The 21,502-nt window shown below is 42.0% G+C and overlaps 1 protein-coding gene across 1 annotated transcript in view; it reads left to right on the top strand.

Annotated features, from left to right (window-relative positions):
• Positions 1–237: 237 nt before the first annotated feature.
• Positions 238–21,502, top strand: part of LOC127572390 (N(4)-(Beta-N-acetylglucosaminyl)-L-asparaginase-like) — a 29,492-nt gene continuing 8,227 nt past the window's right edge. Inside the window, exons 1-8 of the mRNA XM_052019580.1 lie at positions 238–417; positions 7,153–7,306; positions 9,614–9,726; positions 14,214–14,326; positions 14,444–14,561; positions 14,680–14,755; positions 16,361–16,468; positions 17,217–17,350. Coding sequence (XP_051875540.1) covers positions 300–417; positions 7,153–7,306; positions 9,614–9,726; positions 14,214–14,326; positions 14,444–14,561; positions 14,680–14,755; positions 16,361–16,468; positions 17,217–17,350 — 934 coding nt within the window. The 5' untranslated portion in view covers positions 238–299. The remainder of the gene's footprint in view (positions 418–7,152; positions 7,307–9,613; positions 9,727–14,213; positions 14,327–14,443; positions 14,562–14,679; positions 14,756–16,360; positions 16,469–17,216; positions 17,351–21,502) is intronic.

Genomic DNA, 21,502 nt, shown 5'->3' with positions numbered 1-21,502 from the left:
GGAGAATCGAAAAGTGACTGCCTTGCAGACGGAGCAAATTCTGCTGAAACAAAAAAAAATAACCTTTAAAGAAAGTAATATGAATTGAATGGAAGGACCATGCTATGATCCAACAATAGCTGGGTCGGTGGAAGCACTGCAGTTAAACAGGACTGAGCAACTGGCATGAGAGTTTAGTGTATATGCACTGCTCCCACACCGTCCTTCTGCAGCCACCGTACGTGGGTGCAGCAGGAAGTCTGCAAGGAAGCACTGAGTGCGCCGGAGATTTGAGTGACGGGCTGTCAGGTTCCGTTGCCATGGGGCTCCCGGGCTACGTTCCAGTGTTGCTGGTGCTGAGCACCTCTTGCTTCCAAGCGTCTGCCCTGGTGCCCCTGGTGCTCAGTACCTGGGGCTTTGCAGACGCTGCACGGCGAGGTGAGTGCTGTCAGATGCTGTCCAGCAAGGAGTTGCTTCCTACTCTCGCCACTCTTGCATACGGTGTGCCTTTGCTTAGCCGCAGGTATTGCACACTGATGCATCATTTACTGTTTTTAATCTCGAGTCCCGACGCCTTTTGAGGAATTGTGGTGGACTGTTGAATGCATTCCTAGGATATATGGATGCAGTGGGCATGATCGGGCATTTAGTGCCCTTCCCCCAATTACTGCTGAGGGGATGGCAGTTATTGCCTTCAGAAGTGCGGTCCCGTAGTAAAGTTGCCCACACGGAACTGTTAGGTGGGAGCTCCAGACTCAAATTTGATGAAGGATTTTGATGATCTATTTCCCTGTCAGTGATATATTTGCAAGTCAGGATAGTGTGTGATTTAGAAGGGAACCTGCAGGCGGTGATGTTCCTGTGCACCACCTGTCCATGAATTTCGTGGAGAAAGATACAGCATGGACACAGGCCACTCGGCCCACCGAGTCTGTGCTGGCCATTGATGACCCATTTTCACCAATCCTCCATTAATCCCATTTTTCTATTCCCACATTCCCATCAAGTTCCTCTGGATTCTACTACTAGGGACAATTTACAGTGGCCAGTTAAGCTACCAACCTGCACGTATTTGGGATGTGGGAGGAAACCCATGCAGTCACAGGGAGAATATGCAAACTCCACACAGACGGTGCCTGACATCGGGATTAACCTGGGTCTGTAGAGCTGTGAATCAGGAGCTCTATTGGTTGCACCGCTGTGCTGCCTAGTCTTGATCGTAGAGGTTGCAGGTTTGGGAAGTTCTGTCAAAGTACCCAAGGCAAGTAACTGCACTGTACTTTGTATTTAGATTAGTTTATGGTCATATACGCCAGGGTGCAATGAAATTCCTTGCTCACGTGAAGCCCACAGAATAAACAGTGCATGGTAGTAATAAATACAACAATAAAACAGCAACAAGCTCAACACAACAGAATGATGCATGGTATAATACTGCAAACTGAAGTGGTGCAGAAAAGAAATGCTAAAATGACAATAATGGAAGAGGTAGAATTAAGGGCTTGAGAATGTGACAGCACCACTGGGAAGGGCAGGCATGGTGGTGTAGTGGTTAGCATAACGCTATTACAGCGGCTGTGACTCGGGTTCAATTCCGGCCGCTGTCCGTAAGGAGTTTGTACGTTCTCCCCGTGACTGCGTGGGTTTCGTCCGGGTGCTTCAGTTTCCTCCCACATTCCAAAGACGTACGGGTTAGGAAGTTGTGTGCATGCTATGTTGGTGCTGGAAGCGTGGCGACACTTGTGGGCTGCCTCCAGAACATTCTACGCAAAAGATCCATTTCACTGTGTGTTTCGATGTACATGTGACTAATAAAGAAATCTCATCAAGGGGATGTGAAAGAGATGATTGGTTCAGAAGTCTGATAGCAGTGGGGAGCAGTGATGAAGGGAATAAATGTTTCAGGTGGTGGAGAGGTGCCAGTGAAGCACACTGCTTTGCTGTAAGTCAAGCTTTTGAATGTTGTTGGTGTTTCACTCATCCAGGCATGTAGAGTGTATTGCATCATCATCCTGACTTGTGCCTTGTAGATGGTGGAAAGGATTGGGGTGTCAAGAGGCGAGCAATGTGTTCCATGATACCTAGCTTCTGACTTGCTCTTGTAGCTGTGGTATTTCTGTGCCTGGTCCAGCCAAGTGCCTGGTCGATGCTAATTCCCCAGATGTTGATGGTGATAGTGATTCTGTTAGGTGTGAAGATTGCCACTTACACTCTTTTGACGGAGATGGCCACTGCCTGGCACCTTTCTGATGTGAATGCTACCTCCACTTATTGACCTATAGCTGAATGTCTAAGTCTTCCTGCATGCAGATGTGGACTGCATTTGCTGAGGAATTGTAAGTGGATTTGAACATTCTGCAGTTATTATGACGGAAGGAATTGTTGAAGCAGCTGAAGATGTTTGGGCCAAGAACACTGCTCTGAGAAACTCCTGCAGTGATATCCTGGGGCTGGGATGATGGACCTACAAGAACCACAACCATCTTCCAGTAAGGAATTATAGAGCCACACAGCACAGAAATAGGTCCTTCAGCCCATTATGTCCATGCTGATGATGGTACCTACCTATGCTAATCCCATTGACCAGTACTTGGTCCATAGCCTTACAAGCAGGGTTTTCTCCTTGATACCCATTCATTTCAGTTTTATCAGTGTGCCTTGATGCCACACTTGGTCAGATGCTGCTTTGATGTCAAGGACAGTCATTCTTACTTCATCTCCTGGAGTTCAGGTCTTTGGTTCACGTTTCTGGACAAAGGTAGTGATGAATCCTGGAGCCGAGTGGTTCTGCTGATTACACTGTGATGAGTATGAGGCACCTTTACTGATGATTAAATCGAGCAGTAATAACCCAGATCTTGTGGGCAGTTTCCCATAGTGTTGAGTGGATGCCAGTGTTGTAACTCTACTGGAACAACATGGCTGGAAGCAAAACTGGTTCTGAAGATCAAGTTTTAAGCTCTGGTTAGGATGTTGTCTGTTGCCAAAGGCTTTGCTGTATTCGGATCTCATAATTGTTTCTTGATATAACGTGGAGAGAAGCAAATTGGTGAAGGTTGGCTTCTGTGAAGGTGGAGGTCCCAGGAAGACATAGAGATAGATCATCCACTTTGCACTTCCGGCTGAATGTTTTAGAACATAGTGTCGGCCTTTTAGCCAATAAGATCAATCTAACCCTTCCCTCCTACTTATCTCTCCATTTTTCTATCAGCCATGTGCCTATCTAAGAGTCTCTTAAATGTCCCTAATGTATCTGCCTCTACCAACACCCCTGGCAGCGCATTCCACACCCACCACTCTCTGTGTAAAAAATTTACCTCCGATATCCCCCCTGTATTTTCCTCCAGTCACCTTAAAATTATGCCCCATGTTTTAGCCATTTCCGCCCTAGGAAAAAGTCTCTGTCCACTCGATCTATGCCTCTTATCATCTTGTACACCTCTATCAGGTCACCTCTCATCCTCCTTCGCTCCAAAGAGAAAAGCCCTCGCTCACTCAACCTATCCTCATAAGACATGCTCTCCAATCCAGGTAACATCCTGGTAAATCTCCTTTGCACTCTTTCTAAAGCTTCTACATCCTTCCTATCGTGAGGCTACCAGAACTGAACACAATACTCTAAGTGTGGTCTAAACAGAGCTGCAACATTACCTCGTGGCTCTTGAACTCAATCTCCTGACTAATGAAGACCGACACGCCATACACCTTCTTAACAACCCTACCAACTTGTGCGGCAGCTTTGAGGGATCTATGGACTTGGAGCCCAAGATCCCTCTTTTCCTCCACACAACAGTGTCCTGCCATTAACCCTGTACTCTGCCTTCAAATTCGACCTTCCAAAGTGAATCACTTCACACTTTTCCAGGTTGTACTCCATCTGGCGCTTCTCAGCCCAGCTTTGCATCCTATCAATATCCCATTGTAACCCTGGACAACCTTCTCATCACAACCAATCTGGTTGTGAATGCTTCGGGCAATGGCATTTGTGTGCTTGGCTTCATCGTTATTGAGGATGGGTGTGTCCTTGGAGATTCTTCCTCTTTGCTGTTTAACTGTCCAACACCAGTCATGGATTGAACTTGGCAGGTCTGCAGACATTTGACCTAATTTGTTGATGTGGGATCACGTGGCTGTGTCTATTGCATGCTGTTTTTGCTGCTTGACATGGACATTGTCTTGTTTCGTAGCTTCAATATTTTGTGGAACACAATTCTGTTACACCTAATGCTTCTGGTGCCTCGTGGATGCCTAGTTTTAAGCTGTTCTAAATCAGTTAGCAGCTAAACCAGAAGGTGTCCTGTTCTTGCAATGTCCTGAGGTATGAAGCCTCTTTGCAAGTGGGCTGCCCTACACCCATCCCAGACCCCCATCACCCTGCTTCTTTCCCCTCCTCCACCTTCTCCATCTACCCATTACCCACACACTCTTCTCACTGTGTTCTTTCCCCTCCTGTTCCCATCTGCCCTCCCTCTTTGATTCCATGTTCCCTTCCTTTCCTATCAGATTCCATCCCTTTGATGCCTCCACCTATCACCTCCCAGCCTCTGTCGCTATTTCCACTCTCTCTCCTCCTCCGCCTATCAGCCCTCCTCTCCTGAATTGCCCCACCCCTCTCCCTCTCTATACCGGCTATCTTCAGTCCAGATAATAGGCCTCGACCCAAAACATGGACTGTCCATTCCCCTCCACAGATGCTGCCTGACCCACTGAGTTCCTCCAGCATCTTGTTTGTCGCTCCACCTGCTCTATAACACCTGGCAGTTGCATGCAAGTCTCCTTTAAGTGAGACCTTGGGGCTAATGATGTGTCTGCCGTGGGGCTCTCTCTTCAACTGTTCTCTGTTGTTCAGCACTGATCAGTGCAAATGCCCTTCTCTGCCAGTGACTTCAACTAAACCTGAGCTGCAGCATTGAGACATGAAGGTTATCTGACATGTCATTGTAAAGTCAGCACTGAAAGTGCAATATAATTGAGATTGAAAGTGGTATAGAGAAAATACATTGATCACAGAACAATCAAAATATCTTGGAGCAACTCATACCATTGCAACACTCCAATTCTTTTCAGAATGGCACACTTTGAAATTCTCACTGTTAAGGTATCGTTCCCTAAGTATAGAGTTGTTTTGCTGACAAAGAAAACATGGACAAAAAAGGAGCCAAGGTGGAAGAGAAAGCCTTGTATGTGTACATCAAGTTGCGATCTGGAAATCTCCACCTGAAGGCATTCACATTGTTTATTTTTTATACCTGTATTTTATTTAATCTCATCAACTGCCTTTAATGTACAGCCTGCAGCAATGCAAGGAATTTGTGCAAAGTGAAGAGCAAAAATATGAATGAGTGTGATTTATGTTTAATAAAATGGAAATGCTTGCCACTCAGATTTGCAAATTGACTGGTATAACGGACTTGCTAAGAAATTCTTTATTGGTACATGAGAGAGATTTTACCTCTGCAACATTAGAACCAACGTTAACAGTTTTGTTTTCTAAATTTTGACGCATGTTGTCAGCTAGTGACTATTTATTATCTTTGCTGAATACTTTCTCCAAAAGAAGCTGAGGAAATTGTTGACTATTGATCCAGTGAGAGCGTAGCATCCGTTGCACTTACCTAAAGGAATGGGCTTGTCATTGGAGAAGTGTTTTCCCTCTCACATCTGTCTTAATCGTTCTCTGTCTGTGGATATAATGATGCTGTTCTAAACTTCCCTGTATTGTCCATTTCTAAGTTGCCACTGCCACACATGCACAACTGCTTTCTTTACTTGTTCACGAGATGTGTTGTCTGGCAATCCCAGCATTTATTGTTCACCTCTGATTGTCTCTGAATGATTGTTAAGAGGTAACCGCACTTGTAAGTTTGGAATTGCACATAGGCAGACTGAGTAAGGGTGATGGCAGATTTCGTTCCCCAAAGGAGGTGTGTTTTTACTATGATCTAATCGGTTTAAGGTTATCTATTGTTGACACTTTTTTAAAACGTACCTGATTTATTGAATTATTTGAATTTAAATTTCCCAGCTGCTTTGACAGAATTTATACTCATGTCCAGGATGCTAGTCTAGTAATTTGTTTCTCATACTTGACTCATCATGTTTTAAAAATTTAGTCTCATTGTATGGACTTGGAACATAGAACAGTACAGCACAGGAACAGACCCTTTGGCCCACAATATCTGCGCCGAACACGTTGCCAAATTAAACTAAATCTCTTCTGCCTGTACGTGATCCATATCCCTCCATTCCCTGCATCTTCACGTGTCTAAGAACCTCTTAAACACCACTATCGTATCTGCTTCCACCACTTAAATTCTTTCTTGCCCCGTATTCACAAACTTTGACAACGCATATTGGGAATCAACTGGTTTGCATTTACCTGATCTCTTGAACTCTTTGCAATAGCATGTGCTTGCAGTAAAGGGTTTAAGCCATTTCTGTAAAACTACCAATACATAATGTCATTTGTGTAATGGAGAATTTAAGAGCTTTGTTCATAAAAGCAATATCTTTTATTTCTGATTAGCCTATTAAATGATCATGTTAGATCCCAAATAGTGATGAGATAAGGTGTAATTTATAACAAGGATATGAGAAGGGAGGAAATAGGAGCCTACTCTGCCATTCATCAAGATTATTTTCTACCTCGATGTCTTCTTCCTGCACCATTCCTATATCCCTCAATTCCCTTAATATCCAGAAATCTGCTAATCTCTGTTTTGTATGAACTTCCACAACACTCAAGAGTAGAGATTCACCAGTTACTGAGTGAAGAAATTTCTCTTCATCTCAATCCTAAATGGCATATCCTTTATTCTGAGACGGGGATACCAGGCTCTAAACTTCTCAGGCAGGGGAAATATACTCCTTCCATCTAGCCCTTTGAGCTCTGTAAGAATTTTGCAATTAAATCTCTTATTTTTCTGAAGCCAAGAGAATATCTAAAGATGATCCTTCCCTACCTGGAAGTAGAGGTAACTTCCTATATTGACAAAGATGTTGAAATTGGTTTTAGTATTTTAATTTTTTATTTCCTCACTTAATGAACTGTCAGGATGAGTTTATTTTTGTTTAAAATAAATGCAAATGCACACGTTTTTATCAACCAGTGGAAAGTTTTTGATCCCTGCTTTCTACCCATTTGGGATTAATTTCTATGTGCATTACATTTAGCATGGAGCACTCTTACCTCTGGGGGTTCAGCACTGGATGCAGTGGAACAAGGATGCAGACAGTGTGAAGCTCAGCAGTGTGACGGCACTGTGGGATATGGAGGAAGCCCGGATGAACGCGGGGAGACTACACTGGATGCAATGATTATGAATGGGTAAGAATTATGTCTGACCACTAACACAATGGGAAATCTGTCTATTTAGAAATCAACGTTAACTGTTGATATGCGGTGGATTACACTTCTTGTCATGACAGGCCTTTGTAATAACATGGAGTGTGACTAACATTCTGTAAATACCTGTGTGAAACATAAAGCAAAAGTTAAAAGTCACCACGGTGATTCAGTCCACCGCATCATTTCGAAGAGCAAAAAACTGAAAATCTGAAATAAAAACAGTACATGCTGGAGATTCTCAGTGGAGGTAGACACATTTAAAGACAATGACCTGAATACAGGACATTTAGAAAACAATCATGCTTTAAGTTGCTGGGAAAGAAGTTGCAGAGAGAGCGAAGGGAATATCTTGTGATGGGGTGGAGACCAAGAGAAACTGAATGAGACAGACAGTAAAGGTGCTGGCTGAGAGAGGGTGGCGAAGGCTTGTTAATTGCAGCTGATCTGTCTGCAGGCGGTGTAAGTAGAGGAAGATGAATGAAAACAGAGGACAGGGAAAGAAAGTAATGCTGGCACTGTGTGATAGAGAACATTGCGATAGCTGGAAATCTGACATTGAGAAGAATGCTGGAAGTATCCAGCAAATCAGGCAGCAACTGTGGAGAGAGAACCTGAGTAATGTTAGAGGTTTCAAGTTTTAAGTTTCATTATTGTTATACACAGGGTATAAATGCCCATAAAAAATTAGCTTTTTGCAGCAACAGCACAGTACATTACAAACATGACAATCATAAGTTAACTACGTCCAGTTCTGGTCGCCTCATTATAGGAAGGATGTGGAGGCGTTGGAGAGGGTGCAGAGGAGATTTTCCAGGATGCTGCCTGGTTTGGAGAGTATGGATTATGAGGAGAGACTAAGGGAGCTAGGGCTTTACTCTTTGGAGAGAAGGAGGATGAGGGGAGACATGATAGAGGTGTACAAAATATTGTAGAGGAATAGATAGAGTAGACAGCCTGCGCCTCTTTCCCAGGGCACCAATGCTCAATACAAGAGGGCATGGCTTTAAAGTAATGGGTGGGAAGTTCAAGGGAGATATCAGAGGGAGGTTTTTCACCCAGAGAGTGTGGGTGCAATGGAATGCGCTGCCTGGGGTAGTGGTGGAGGCAGGTATGTTGGTCAAGTTCAAGAGATCGTTAGATAAGCATATGGAGGAATTTAAAATAGGGGGATATGTGGGTGGAAGGGGTTAGATAGTCTTAGGTGTTTAAAGGTCGGTACAACATGGTGGGCTGAAGGGCCCGTATTACGCTGTATTGTTCTATGGTTTTTTAAAACTTAAATTAACATAAATTATACATACATAACATTATCAATCTTGCATCAAATGGGTTCCAAGGTAGTTGCTGTTAACTGGCTGGTAGATGGAGGGTGTGTATCATTTTCCCCTCCGCACCCTGAATATTTTGGAATTGGTTATGTCTCTCCAAATCACAGAAATGCATCCAACATTTCCCTCCTTGAGTCTGAATGCACTATGGTTTTGAAATGCACACTGATAGCAAGTTGTTCAAGATAAATGGGATTTGAATGAATGGGACATGTGATTTCTCATCTACTTTGTTCTTCATGTGATTTATTTAATGTATGTTACATGTTAATATTTAGTGTTTTGTAGAGTCATAAAGTAATACGACATGAAAGAAGGCCCTTCTGCTCAATTCATCCGTGCCAACAAAGATACCTTCCTGAGTCAGTCCCACTTGCCTGCATTTGGCCCATTCTCTCTAAACCTTTCCTAACCATGAACCTTTCCAAATGCCCTTTGAACATTGTAATTGTCTTTTAAGCACCTCGACCACTTCCTCTGGCAGCTCATTCCATATGCCCACCACCCTCTGTGTGAGAAACGTCCCCCCGTCAGGTCTCCTTCAAATTTTTCCCCTCTCACCTTAAACCTATGCCCTGTAGTCGTAGACTCTCCTAACCTGGGAAAAAGATTGTGACCATCCACCCTATCTATGCCCCTCATGATTTTACAAATCTCCATAAGATAACCTCTCAGCCTCCTTCGCTCCAGGCGAAACAGTCCCAGCCTATCCAGTCTCTCTTCATCACTCAAACTTTCCAGTCCCGGCAACATCCTCATGAATCTTTCCTGCATCCTTTCTAGCTTGATCACATCCTTCCTATAGTGTGGTGACGAGAACTACACACCATACGCGGTGTCACCAATATACTGAAAGCACAGCAGACGCGAACATGAAAATTGAGGCCTGGTAATCTGCTCGTTTAAAATCGATAAAGAGATTCATCAGTGTGATGTCATTTATTTTAACATTCTCCAGTAACACAATTGAGGTTGGAGCAGTTGGAGGCCTTCGAAGGATTAAAAGTGCGATCAGTGTTGCTCGAGCAGTGATGGAACACAGCACTCATTCACTGTTGGTGGGGGAGTCAGGTAATCCCTCTCCCTTGTTGATCTTTGTAAAAGAAATCATTTGCGTTATTATAGGACCTTTTTCTACCATACAACACCCCAATTCATACAGCAATGTATAAATGTAATGAAGAAGTTCCTTGATGTAATGTAAAAACATGCATGTCAGCATTAAATGAAAGTCAAAAGAACTTCAGATGCTGGAAGTTCAAATAGAAACAGAAAATGTTGGAAACACTCAGTGGATTGGGCAGCATCCGTGGAAAGAGAAACAGTTGACGTCTGATGAAGGGTCTTCAACATGAAACGTTATCTCTGTTTTTTCCACAGATACCATCTAACCTGTATCTTTCCAGCATTTTCTGTTTTTAATGCCTGGCAGTGTGACGACAATGGGTGCATGTTAGCCAAGTTGGTAGACCTCCATGTTGTCTTTTATTTTCAAAATAACTTGCTAAATTATTTTGTGTGCTACAGAAAGGGCAGCCCAAGGCATCAATTTTCATGCCTCATCTGAAAGACTGCGCAACCAACAACATAGCACTCCCCCTGCACTGCACTAGAGTGCCAGCCTTGATAGTAGATTCCAGTGTTTGGAATGAGACTTGAACCAAAACCCTCCAACTCAGATGTGTGAGTGCTGCTCAACTGAGCTACAATGACCAACACTGAAAAGTAACTAAATGAGACTTCTGCAAGATTTTTGTTGGAAGATTCATAATAGAAAAAAAATGCATAATTGGCAAATGGATGGATTGACTAGACCAAACTAACAGGAATATCTGCAGTTTACTTACTTTTTTTTATTGGGGTAACTGGACATGTGGAAATATGTGGTGCTTCATGCTGTTTTATATTCCCATGCTCATTTAGTTGCTCTCACATGATGCAGAAATAATATAGCAACTCATGAAAGTTAATTAACAAATCATACTGGTGGAAGACAAAATAACCTTTGGAACAATGTGCTTAGCATAATATCTTGGAAAGAATTTGTATTATGAATGGTAAAATATCTGCAGATTATCATTTGTATGCTACAGTCCTAATTATACATTTAAGTTTAGATTTAATTCAGGGTAATTTAGATTTAACTTGGTAATCAGTAATTAATAATAGGTTTATAATTGTCACATGAACCGAGATACAGTGAAAAGCCTTGTTTGCATGCCATCCATACAGATTATTCCATGCATATACATTGAGGTAGTGCAAAAGGAGAAACAATAACAGAATGCGGAATGTAGTGTTACAAGTTGCACAGACAATGTGCAGTGCAGGTAGTCAAATAAGGTGCAAGGGCTGTGACGAGGTGGATTGAGAGATCAGGAGTTCTTTATCATACAAGGGATCTGTTCAAGAGTCTAATAACAGCAGGATAGAAGCTGTCCTTAAGCTTGGTGGTATGTGTTCTCGAGATTTTGTATCTTCTGCATGGTGGAAGAGGGAGAAGAGGAAATGGCTGAGATGGGAGGGGTCTTTGATTATGTTGATTGCTTTCCTGAGGCAGCTGGAAGCGTAGACAGAGTTAAGGAATGGCAGGCTAGTTTTCCTGATAGATTGCGCTGTGTTCACGACTCTTTGCAATTTCTTGAAGTCTTGGGCAAAGCAGTTGCCGTACCAAGCCGTGATGCTTTCTATGGTGCACCTGTTAAAATTGGCGAGGGTCATTGGGGACACACCAAACCTCTAAGGAAGTAGAGACAATTTTCCCAAAATGTTACTCAAGATCCTGGTGATTAAGTTTGAAACAGTTGGTGTGTAATTGGTGCCGATCTGAGTGTTTCCAGCATTTTCTGTTTATTTTCAGATTTCTGGTATCTGTACTTTTTTTGATTTTCAGTACATAATTGATACAAGTTTTAATGTTTCTGAGGAAATTTTACCTTCAAGTATGAAAAACTTTTTATGGCAGAGTAGAGTGAACTTTTGCCCTTTCGTTCTTTAAAGATTTAGACTTGATGGGAATTTTATGTTCTGCTTACTTCATTCTGGATTCCTTTCCTGATGGGCTGTTTGGGCAAAATTCCCATAAGAAAAGGGCCAAGCTAGAACACACCTAACTAACTACAGTAACCCTGATACATTTGAGGGTAACGTGCACCGCCATTGTAAGTGATTTCCTGAAATAAGCAGGTCTGAATTAACTCTTTTGGGTCCAAAGACTTTTGCTGTATCCTATACCAGTGCTCTGGAATATTCTCTGGAAATGGTACCTCTACTCCTGCATCTCCCAGATGGTAACAAAATTGAAAATGTATTTTTTGAAATCCTAATTGAAAACTGTTGATAGAGTAGTATTTCGTATACTTTTGCTCAGGATGGACTTTCAAACGAGTAGGCTGACATATTGGTGCAGTTACTAGAAATGTTCCATCAAACACTGCTCAGTTCTGATCTCCAGTGCTGTCTGTGTGGAATTTGCATGACCACATGGATATCCTCTGATGCTACAGTTTCCACCCACATCCCAAAGATATGCAGGTTTGTAGGTTAATAGGCTTAAGTTACCCTTAATGTACCCTAATGTAGTAGAGTCCATAAGATATAGGAGCAGAATTAGGCAAGTCTGCTCCAACCCCATTCTTCCCCCACCTCCCCATAACCCTTAAGCCCCTTACCAATCAAGAGCCTTATCACTCAACCTCTGCCTTAAATACACCCCGTGACTTGGCCTCCACAGCCCTCTCTGGCAACAAATTCCACAGATTCACCACACTCTGGCTGAAGAAACTCCTCCTCATCTCAGTTTTAAAGGAACACCCCTTTATTCTCAGGCTCTGCCGTTGGATCCTAGACTCTCCTACTAATGGAAACATCTCTCCAGATCCACTCTATCCAGGCCTTTCAGTATCCGGTAGATTTTAATGAGATCTCCCCTCATCCTCCTGAACTCCATTGAGTACAGGCCCAGAGACTGGGGGCATTTGATGGGTATGTGGGGAAAATAAAATAGGATTAGTGTAAGTGACTGCTTGATGGTCAGTGGAGATTTGGATTACTGATGGGTCTGTTTCTCTGCTGTATGGCAAAATCAATGACAAGAAGATCTTAGGTAATTGGTCCTGATGCAGTGTTTTGACCTGAAACTTTGACAATTCTTTTTCCCCACAGGTGCTGCTCGACCTGCTGACTTCTTCCAGCAGAATTTTTGTCACTCAAGTAATTGGTCTTGAGTATCTTTCTTATGAAATATACTTCTGCTTCCAATCACACTTAAGTAACTATAAAGCCGTGGATGAGAAAGTTTGAAATGAAAATAATGTGTATTGTGAAGATGGTACAGCTCTTTGAGCCAGTTTTGCCAATCTAATATTTTGGATGATCCTGATCTTAAGTCCATTTTCCCACTAGATTCCCATAATCCACTGACCCCTTGGTGGACAAAAATCCTTTGATATCTGCTTTGAATCTGCTGAATGACTGAAGTTCCACTTCCTGCTAGGACAGAGAATGTCAAAGATTCACAAGCAGTTGAGTGGAAAATTTTCTCATGAATCCAAAACAAACAATTTCTTATCCTGATTCCATGCTCCCAAGCTCTAGATTCTGCAGCCAGAGGAAATGTTCTTTCAGTATCTGCTCTGTCAGTCTCTTTGAAAATCTTGTATGACTCAGTGAGATCAGCTGCCATTTGTTTTAAAATGTATTACTCCTCCACAACATAGGCAAAGAAAGAAGGGATAGTGAAACAGAAGGAAGAGACCTCGGCAGATGGGCAGTACACAGGCAGATAGGCAAACAGGCAGTCAGATATTGTTTCTTTTGATACTTGAAGTATCTTCTTACTTCTTTTGAAGTAAAATGCACAACTCCATCCAACCAAAAATCATTGATTCATAGAGTTATATAGCACAGCAACAGGCCATTCAGCCCAACCTGTCCATGACAACTAAGTTCTCTATTTAAGATAATCCCATTTTCCTGGCCCATATCCCTCCAAACCTTTTCTATCCATGTACCTGTCCAAATGTCTTTTAAACATTGAAATTACACCTGCCTCTGCCACCTCCTCTGACAGCTCATTCCATATACCTACCAACATCTGTGCAAATCAGTTCAGTAACTCCACACTAAAGTTTGGCCTCCATGGTACAGAGTTCAAAGTGGTTCAAAATACTCTAGCTGAGGTCCTGTCAAGGACCTGCGCAAGTCTATTAAGACGACAGCTTGTGTGCTCCAACCCATCTCTCCACCCCATCTTAATAATGAAGGTCAAAACACCATATTTTTTTAATTACTTAGTGTAATAGTTTTATGTTCAAGTGCACCCAGATCCTTTTGTGTGCCAATAGATTTCTGAGTTCTTAAAGATATTACATTTCATATTTCTCCTAATAAAATGAATAACCTCACTGTTCTTCACATCATACCCCATGTGTTATTACCTGATCACTCACTTAACCTGTCTATTTCCCATTGTCCACTTTTACTGTGCATTTAACAATATTATTCGTTGGTCTGGCTGTTATTAAACGTTTAAGCTAAAGGCACAATTGTTCCCACAGCATCAATTTTCGCTCAGGATATGGGGTTCCTCAGTGAAGATTTGACAACAAACAGATCCCTGCTCTTGTACTCAGAGTGGCTACGCAAAAACTGCCAGCCCAATAACTGGAAGGTGAGTGTCATACAAGTCCTACAGCTTGGATGCAAAGACGGGTCTAAAATAATAAAAAAAAAGGGGGGTTCTATGTTATAGTCAGCTACTGGTTGAGAAATTAACTGATTTTCGTAGAATGTCTCGCCAAATCCTGAGACTTCTTGTGGACCATATAAACCAGTCAAGGTGCTTGGGTCAAAACAGCATATGATGCCAAGACAGCGAGTTAACCTACACAACCATGACACCATTGGTAAGTGCTTTTCTTATTTTTAAATATATTTCTGTGTTTTGAGCATGTAGAGAAGATTTTTGTGTGATAACTTGGCAACCCCTGTGTGATTTTATTTACTTTCTGAATTTGAATTCAGGTATGATTGCAATTGATAAGCTTGGAAATATTGCTGCAGGGACATCCACTAATGGTCAAATTCATAAAATCCCAGGGTATGTATTGCGTTGAAGCATCAAAAGAAGCAATATCTGACTGCCTGTCTGCCCAACTGCTTAGGTCTCTTCTTTCTTTTTCACTCTCTCTTTCTTTGCCTGTGTCTCTGTTTCCCTCTTTGTAACATAAGGATTTATGAGCAGATACCATTTGAGCTAAGATGATATCCTGGTTGATCTTTAATATTGATAAACTAAAATGAACCTCGGGCCATATTTGTGTTTGACTATTGTTATAGCCACGTGCTAAATATCAATCTTTATTGGATTAAACTGAAATGATTTGCAGGTTTATCTATGGTATAATACTTATGTAACACACTTGTACTTGCATTATTACCACAGGCTTAATACTACGGCTTAGCAGAAAATTGAAGTTAAATTGATGGGACAAATGTATTATGGAATGGAAGCCTGGTGATCAATTTACTCCCTGCATTACAGTCCAGACAGCATGATTGAAAATTACTGCCATGTTGTAAATCTTACACTGTTTAACACACAGGTTATGGCTATTAATGTCAACCAATGCTTTTAAATGTGACTAGGAAAGTTAACTAAATGACAATGCAATCCTTAAATTAGCCTGAAAACTACAAATTTCTCTCAATGTGCACCAAACCATCTGCAGTAGTCTTTCCTACCAAAATTAAAGCATTGTTTGTAAGTTGACAGCATAGCTTGTTGTAGTCCCACTCTCTCTTAAACTCTTTAAAGTTCCATTTACACCCACCCTGCCTTTTGTAAGGACTCCATTTCATTTAATTTTCTTTCTGTTCCTCCACCTCCATCATGTTTGCTCCGGGGATGACATTCTGCAGAGATTCCTCTAAATGTCTTACTTAGAACATAGAAACATAGAACAGTACAGCACAGAACAGGCCCTTCAGCTAACAATGTTGTGCAGCCATAGCTTATCCCTCCTACCTACAGAATGCCCATTTCCCTCTATTTTCCTTGCATTCACGTACCCATCCAAGCCCCTCTTAAAAGCCCCCAATGAATTTGCCTCCACCACCCTATCAGGCAACGCATTCCAGGCATCCACCACTCTCTCAGTAAAAAAACGTACCCCTCACGTCTGTTGTGAACCTACCCCCTCTCACCTTAAATGCATGCCCTCTGGTATTGGATCACTCAATAATGGGAAAAAGATATTGCTTGTCCACCCTATCTATGCCCCTCATAATTTTATACACTTCCAACAGATCACCCCTCAGCCTCCACCTCCACCACTCCAGAGAAAAGACCCCAAGTTTGTCCAGCCTCTCCTGATATCACATGCCCTCTAATCCAGGCAGCATCCTAGTAAACAAAGCCTCGCCATCCTTCCTATAGTGAGGTGACCAGAATTGCATGCAGTCTAAATGCGGCCTAACCAGAGTTCTATAGAGATGCATCGTTACTTCTTCCTGAACTGTTGCTTTCTCCTTTAATCCAGGGAACAGTCCCTCTCTGTTTCAGGAATCTTATTGGAGCAAACCATACAATAATTCTTGGCTAATGCTCTGTCACTTTCAATAATGTTATTTAATCCCTGTGGACAATTCACATGTGTATTTGTTTAAAAACCATCATTGAACATCCTGTTTGTATTTCTCCCAGCCGTGTAGGGGATTCACCAATAGCTGGGGCAGGTGCTTACGCTGACAGCACAGCTGGAGCTGCAGCTGCCACGGGAGACGGCGATGTCATGATGCGATTTCTTCCAAGGTACGTCTTTACTTCTATGACATAGTGCAGAAACAGGATCTTCGGCCCACCGAGCCCATGATGACACACATTTGCGCTAGTCCCACTTTATTCTCCCCATATTCCCATAAACTCTTGCTTCTGGTTCTACTGCTCTCCTACACACTAGGAGCAACTTACAGCGGCCAATTAACTTACCAGCCAGCGCGTCTTTGGGATGTGGGAGAAAACTAGAGCACTGGAGGAAACCCACGTGGTCATGGGGAGAACGCACAAACTCCACGCAGACAACGCCCGAGTTCAGCATCGAACCTAGGTCGCTGGAGATGTGAAGCAGCGGCTCTTCCAGCTGCGCCACTGTGCTGCCTAAACCTTTAGTGGAGTATTTGATTCATATATCAGATGTGCCAAACACAAGGAGTCACGTGTTGTCGTGAATAAGGTTGATGAGCAGGGTTAACATTTTGGGTCTGAGACCTTTTGTCCGAACTGGGTTTGATGAAGGATCCTTCACCTAAAATATTAACTGTTTCACTTCCCTGACCTGTTGAGTGGTTCCAATATCTTTATTTCAGATTGCCAACATCTGCAGTTTTTTTGATTTTCAGTTTCTTTTCATTATTTTTAAAAGCAATAAGGATTTATTAATATCTTTAGTAGTACTGATAAATTCTGTCTATTTTGCAAAACGTATGCTTGGTAAATATGCAAGAGTACAGTTTCATTGTGGATTTTCATTTTAGTTTGCTTTTTTTGACTTTCAAATTAGCTACCAGGCAGTGGAATACATGAGAATGGGGATTGAACCAACCACAGCTTGCCAGAGAGCTATTGGAAGAATCCAAAAGTACCATCCAACTTTTTTTGGTGCCATGATCTGTGCCAACATGACTGGGAGTTACGGTAAGTCTTTAAAACAAAACCCCATCATGGCATAAGTCTTATCTTGAGAGAAAATTTCAAAGGCAAAGGGGAAATAAAAAAAAATGTAGAAATGGTTTGTGCACAAAGGTTTTGTGCAAAATATCTATGAATTAAAAACATTTTTGGTGAAAAGTCATTGCGCTGAAACATTAATTCTGGCTCCATAGATGCTACCTGATTTGCTGAGTTTTTCAGGCACTTTCTGTTTTTATTTTAGATTTCCAGCATCTCTGGTTGTGTTTTGATATATAAAATAAATTTGTATACTGAAAGGTTGCATGGCCTGGGACACTAAAAGTGCCCTTGTCCATCTGGTTACATGTTTGTACGTTGTAGTGATTTGTAGCTATAGTTGTAAGTTGCTGTTTAGCCTGTGGGGAAAATACTGTGAAATCGCACAGCAATGAGACGGGTGAATATATATTTTCCTACTACCTGTGGACAATTAAATAGTAACCTGTTGGACTTGAACTTCTTGAGCAGTGTGGAATTTTTGAAGAGGCAACAAATTGAGAGGAGAGATCAGTAGCACAGTATGAATTCCAAAAGTGTTTTGAAGTCATTTCTGTTAGATTAAAAGAGCATAACCAGAGCAGGAATAGGTCAAACAACTCCCCAAGCCCATTATTCCATTCAGTAAGGTTATGGCTGATCTGATCTTGGCCTTCACATTCCCACTCAGTTTTCTCATATCTCTTCACTCCCAGACTGTCCAGAAATAAATCTGCCTCAGCCTTGGATATATTCAGTGTCTCAGCATCCAAAAAGCAGCCAGATTCCAAGGTGATAAAACAGAAAGGCTGGTTTTCCGAGGTGTAGGACGACATTCCTTACCCGGCTGATTGTGTTTCACACGCAGAGACTTGAGAATGGCTGTAATGAACATTTTAAAGAATTTGTCCAAATGTTTGAATTAAATACAGACAAAATTCATTTAAAAATAGTGATTACAAAATCTAAAACACAGAAGAATAGATGCAGAAAGCCTTTTAATGTGATTAATGCAAAATATTTTAAAATATAAATTATTGAGACCACCCAAATTTCGGGCCAGATAATGAAGAAAGTGATAGGGAGGATAACTCACAAGGCTCTGAGGAAAGAGCAGTGAAGTTGGACTGGCTTATTGCTCTGGTAGAGCCAATCTTGGTTCCTGCAATGATTATACATTTTCTGTCAGTCTTGAATAAATGATCTATCGGGACACTTTCCCACTGATTTTGATTAGCTGTCTTCAGTGAAGAACACTCCATTTTTATAAGCATTGGACTCGGAGATACTTAGCAACTTGGAATAAATCACAGAACAAGTTTTGACCCTTCTTATCTGAATCTACATGTGTTTAATTGAATACTCTGATTAATGTAATAATTCTTGGTTCTAAAAGTGGAAACAGCACTTACTAATTCACTGTTGGCAGTTAAAAATTGCTAAACTAGGTAACTCTAAAGAACTTTGGTGTTAATTATGTCGATGATTAACATTGAGTGAAATAACGGTCCATTTATCTACCAGCTTTACTGACCTCTGGACATTCAAAAGTGTCTTAAAACAGACAAAGTATTTTTGATGCATTATCATATTTATACTGTCAGAAATGTGACAGCAGTTAAACAACAGTAAGCTAAGTAACAGCATTCCTTATATAATTAAAATTAATCACTGACTGTAAAGCATTTCAGGATATCTTTAAGGTTGTAAAATGTACTATAAAATTGCATGCTTTTTCCTTGCGTGTTTCGGTGATGATGGTTGAAGGCTGACGCATACTGGGTACTTTAGCAGAGTTCTGATGAAAGATCGTCAGCCTGAATAATTAACTGTACTTCTCTCCACGGGTGCTGCCTGACCTGCTGGGTATCCCCAGCACTTCGTGTTTTTATTTTTGATTTCCAGCATCTGCAGTTCATTGATTCACATCAGCAAGCGGCAAAGTTACTGTGCTAGTACAAAGGGGAGCAGGCCATAGGTCTGGAAACATCAGTTCCATTCCCTCTTTAGCAGCTGCTTAAAAATGTTGTTAACAATCTGGATTTTGGAAAACAATAATTAGTCTTCATAAAAAAAACTACTGGATTGTGGTTAAGAACCCATCTGTGAGGAAAACTGCCATCCTTACCCGGCCTGGCATTTAGAGATTCCAGGCCCTGCCCTTGTGGTTCGCTCTTTGAGGGGGAAAAAATGCCCTGTGAAAATGGCCAAGAAAGCCACTCAGTTGTCATCTTTTGTCATCTTCTCAAGGGACTGTTGGTTATGGGCAATAAATGCTTCCCTAGATCTTAATAAATGAAGAAGAAATCAAAATTACCTTGGAACGACTACTCCGCCCTTATCCCCATCAAGCTGAGTGGCTCCTTACTGTCTGAGCAAGAAGCTAAGTTCGAAGAATAAGTAGGGTGGATAATTAAGGCAGGTAACATCAACATATTGTGAATGAATAAATTGAATATAAAATTGTCGAGGCATGAAGAATACTCTTTGTTCTTCAACTAATGTTTTGTTATTGGGTCATATAGAGTACTACAGCATGAAAACAGGTCCTTCAGCCCATCTAGTCCATGCCGACCTGATCTTCTGCCTGGTTCCATCAACCTGCAACTGGACCATATCCCTCCACAACCCTCCCACCCATGTACCTATCCAAACCTTTCTTAAATGTTACAGTTGAACCCGCATCTACCACTTCCGCTGGCAGCTCATTCCACACTCGCACCACCCTCTGAGTGAAGAAGTTTCCCCTCGGATTCCCCTGAAATATTTCACCTTTCATCCTAAACCTATGTCCTCTAGTTCTAGTTTCACGCAACCTTAGGGGAAACAGCCTGCATGCATTCACCCTATCTATAGCCCTCGTAATTTTGTATACCTCTATAAGATCTCCCCTCATTCTCCTGTGCTCCAGGGAATAAAGTCCTAATCTTGTCCCCATAACTCAGGTCCTCAAGTCCCGGCAACATCCATGTAAATTTTCTCTGCACTCTTTCAAGCTTATTGATATCTTTCCCGTAGGTAGGTGACCAGAACTGCACACAATGCTCTAAATTCAGACTCACCAACGTCTTGTACAACTTCAACATAACATCCCAACTCCTGTACTCAGTGCCCTGATTTATAAAGTGCCAAAAGTTCTCATCATGACCCTATCTACCTGTGATGCTACTTTCAAGGAACTATGGATCTGTATTCCCAAGTCCCTTTATTCCACTGCACACCTCAGAGCCCTACCATTCACTGTGCAAGTCCTACCCTGGTTTGTCCTCCCAAAGTGCATCACCTCACACTTGTCTGCATTAAATTCCATCTGCCATTTGTCAACCCATTTTCCCAGCTGGTTAAGGTCACGCTGCAAACTTTGATAGCCTTCCTCGCTGTCTACTATGTTCCCAATCTTGATGTCATCCACAAATTTTCTGATCCAGTTTACCACATTATAATCTAAATCATTAATATAGGTGATAAACAGCAATGGACCCAGCACTGATCCCTGCGGCACACCACTTGTCACAGGCCTCCAGTCAGAGAGACAACCATCTACTGCCACTCTGTGGCTTCTCCCGCTAAGCCAATGTTGAATCCAATTGGCTACTTCATCCTGAATACCAAATGACTTAACTTTTTGGAGCAGCCTCCCATGTGGAGGCTGATAGAAGTTTATCTTGTGTGTCCTGCTAATAAGGCAGATGGGGCCTCAGCTCTGTCACCTTAAAGACCACTTATAGAGCCATACAGTCATACAGCCTGGAAACAGGCCCTTCGGCCCAACTGGTCCATACTGACCAACATTTCCGTCTAAGCTAGTTCCATTTGCCCGTGTTTGCCCCATATCCCTCTGAACCTTTCCTACCCGTGAACCTGTCCAAGTACCTTTCAAATGTTGTTAATGTACTTGCCTCAACCATTTTATCTGGTAGCTCATTCCATAAACTGACCACTCTCTGGGTGAAAAGGTTGCCCCTTTGGTTCCTATTAAGTTCTCTCCTCTCACCTTAAACCTACGCCCTCTGGTTCTTGATTCCCCAACCCTGCGAAAAAGACTGTGCCCATTCACCCTATCTGTGCCCCTCATAATTTTATACATCTCTATAAGATCACCCCCCATTCTCCCACACTTCAGTGAAAAATGTCTCAATC

The sequence above is a fragment of the Pristis pectinata genome, chromosome 7, assembly GCF_009764475.1.
Source record: "Pristis pectinata isolate sPriPec2 chromosome 7, sPriPec2.1.pri, whole genome shotgun sequence".
Taxonomy (NCBI): domain Eukaryota; kingdom Metazoa; phylum Chordata; class Chondrichthyes; order Rhinopristiformes; family Pristidae; genus Pristis; species Pristis pectinata.
The sequence above is the reverse complement of the archived record's forward strand: the minus strand, read 5'-3'. Positions and strand labels throughout refer to the sequence as shown.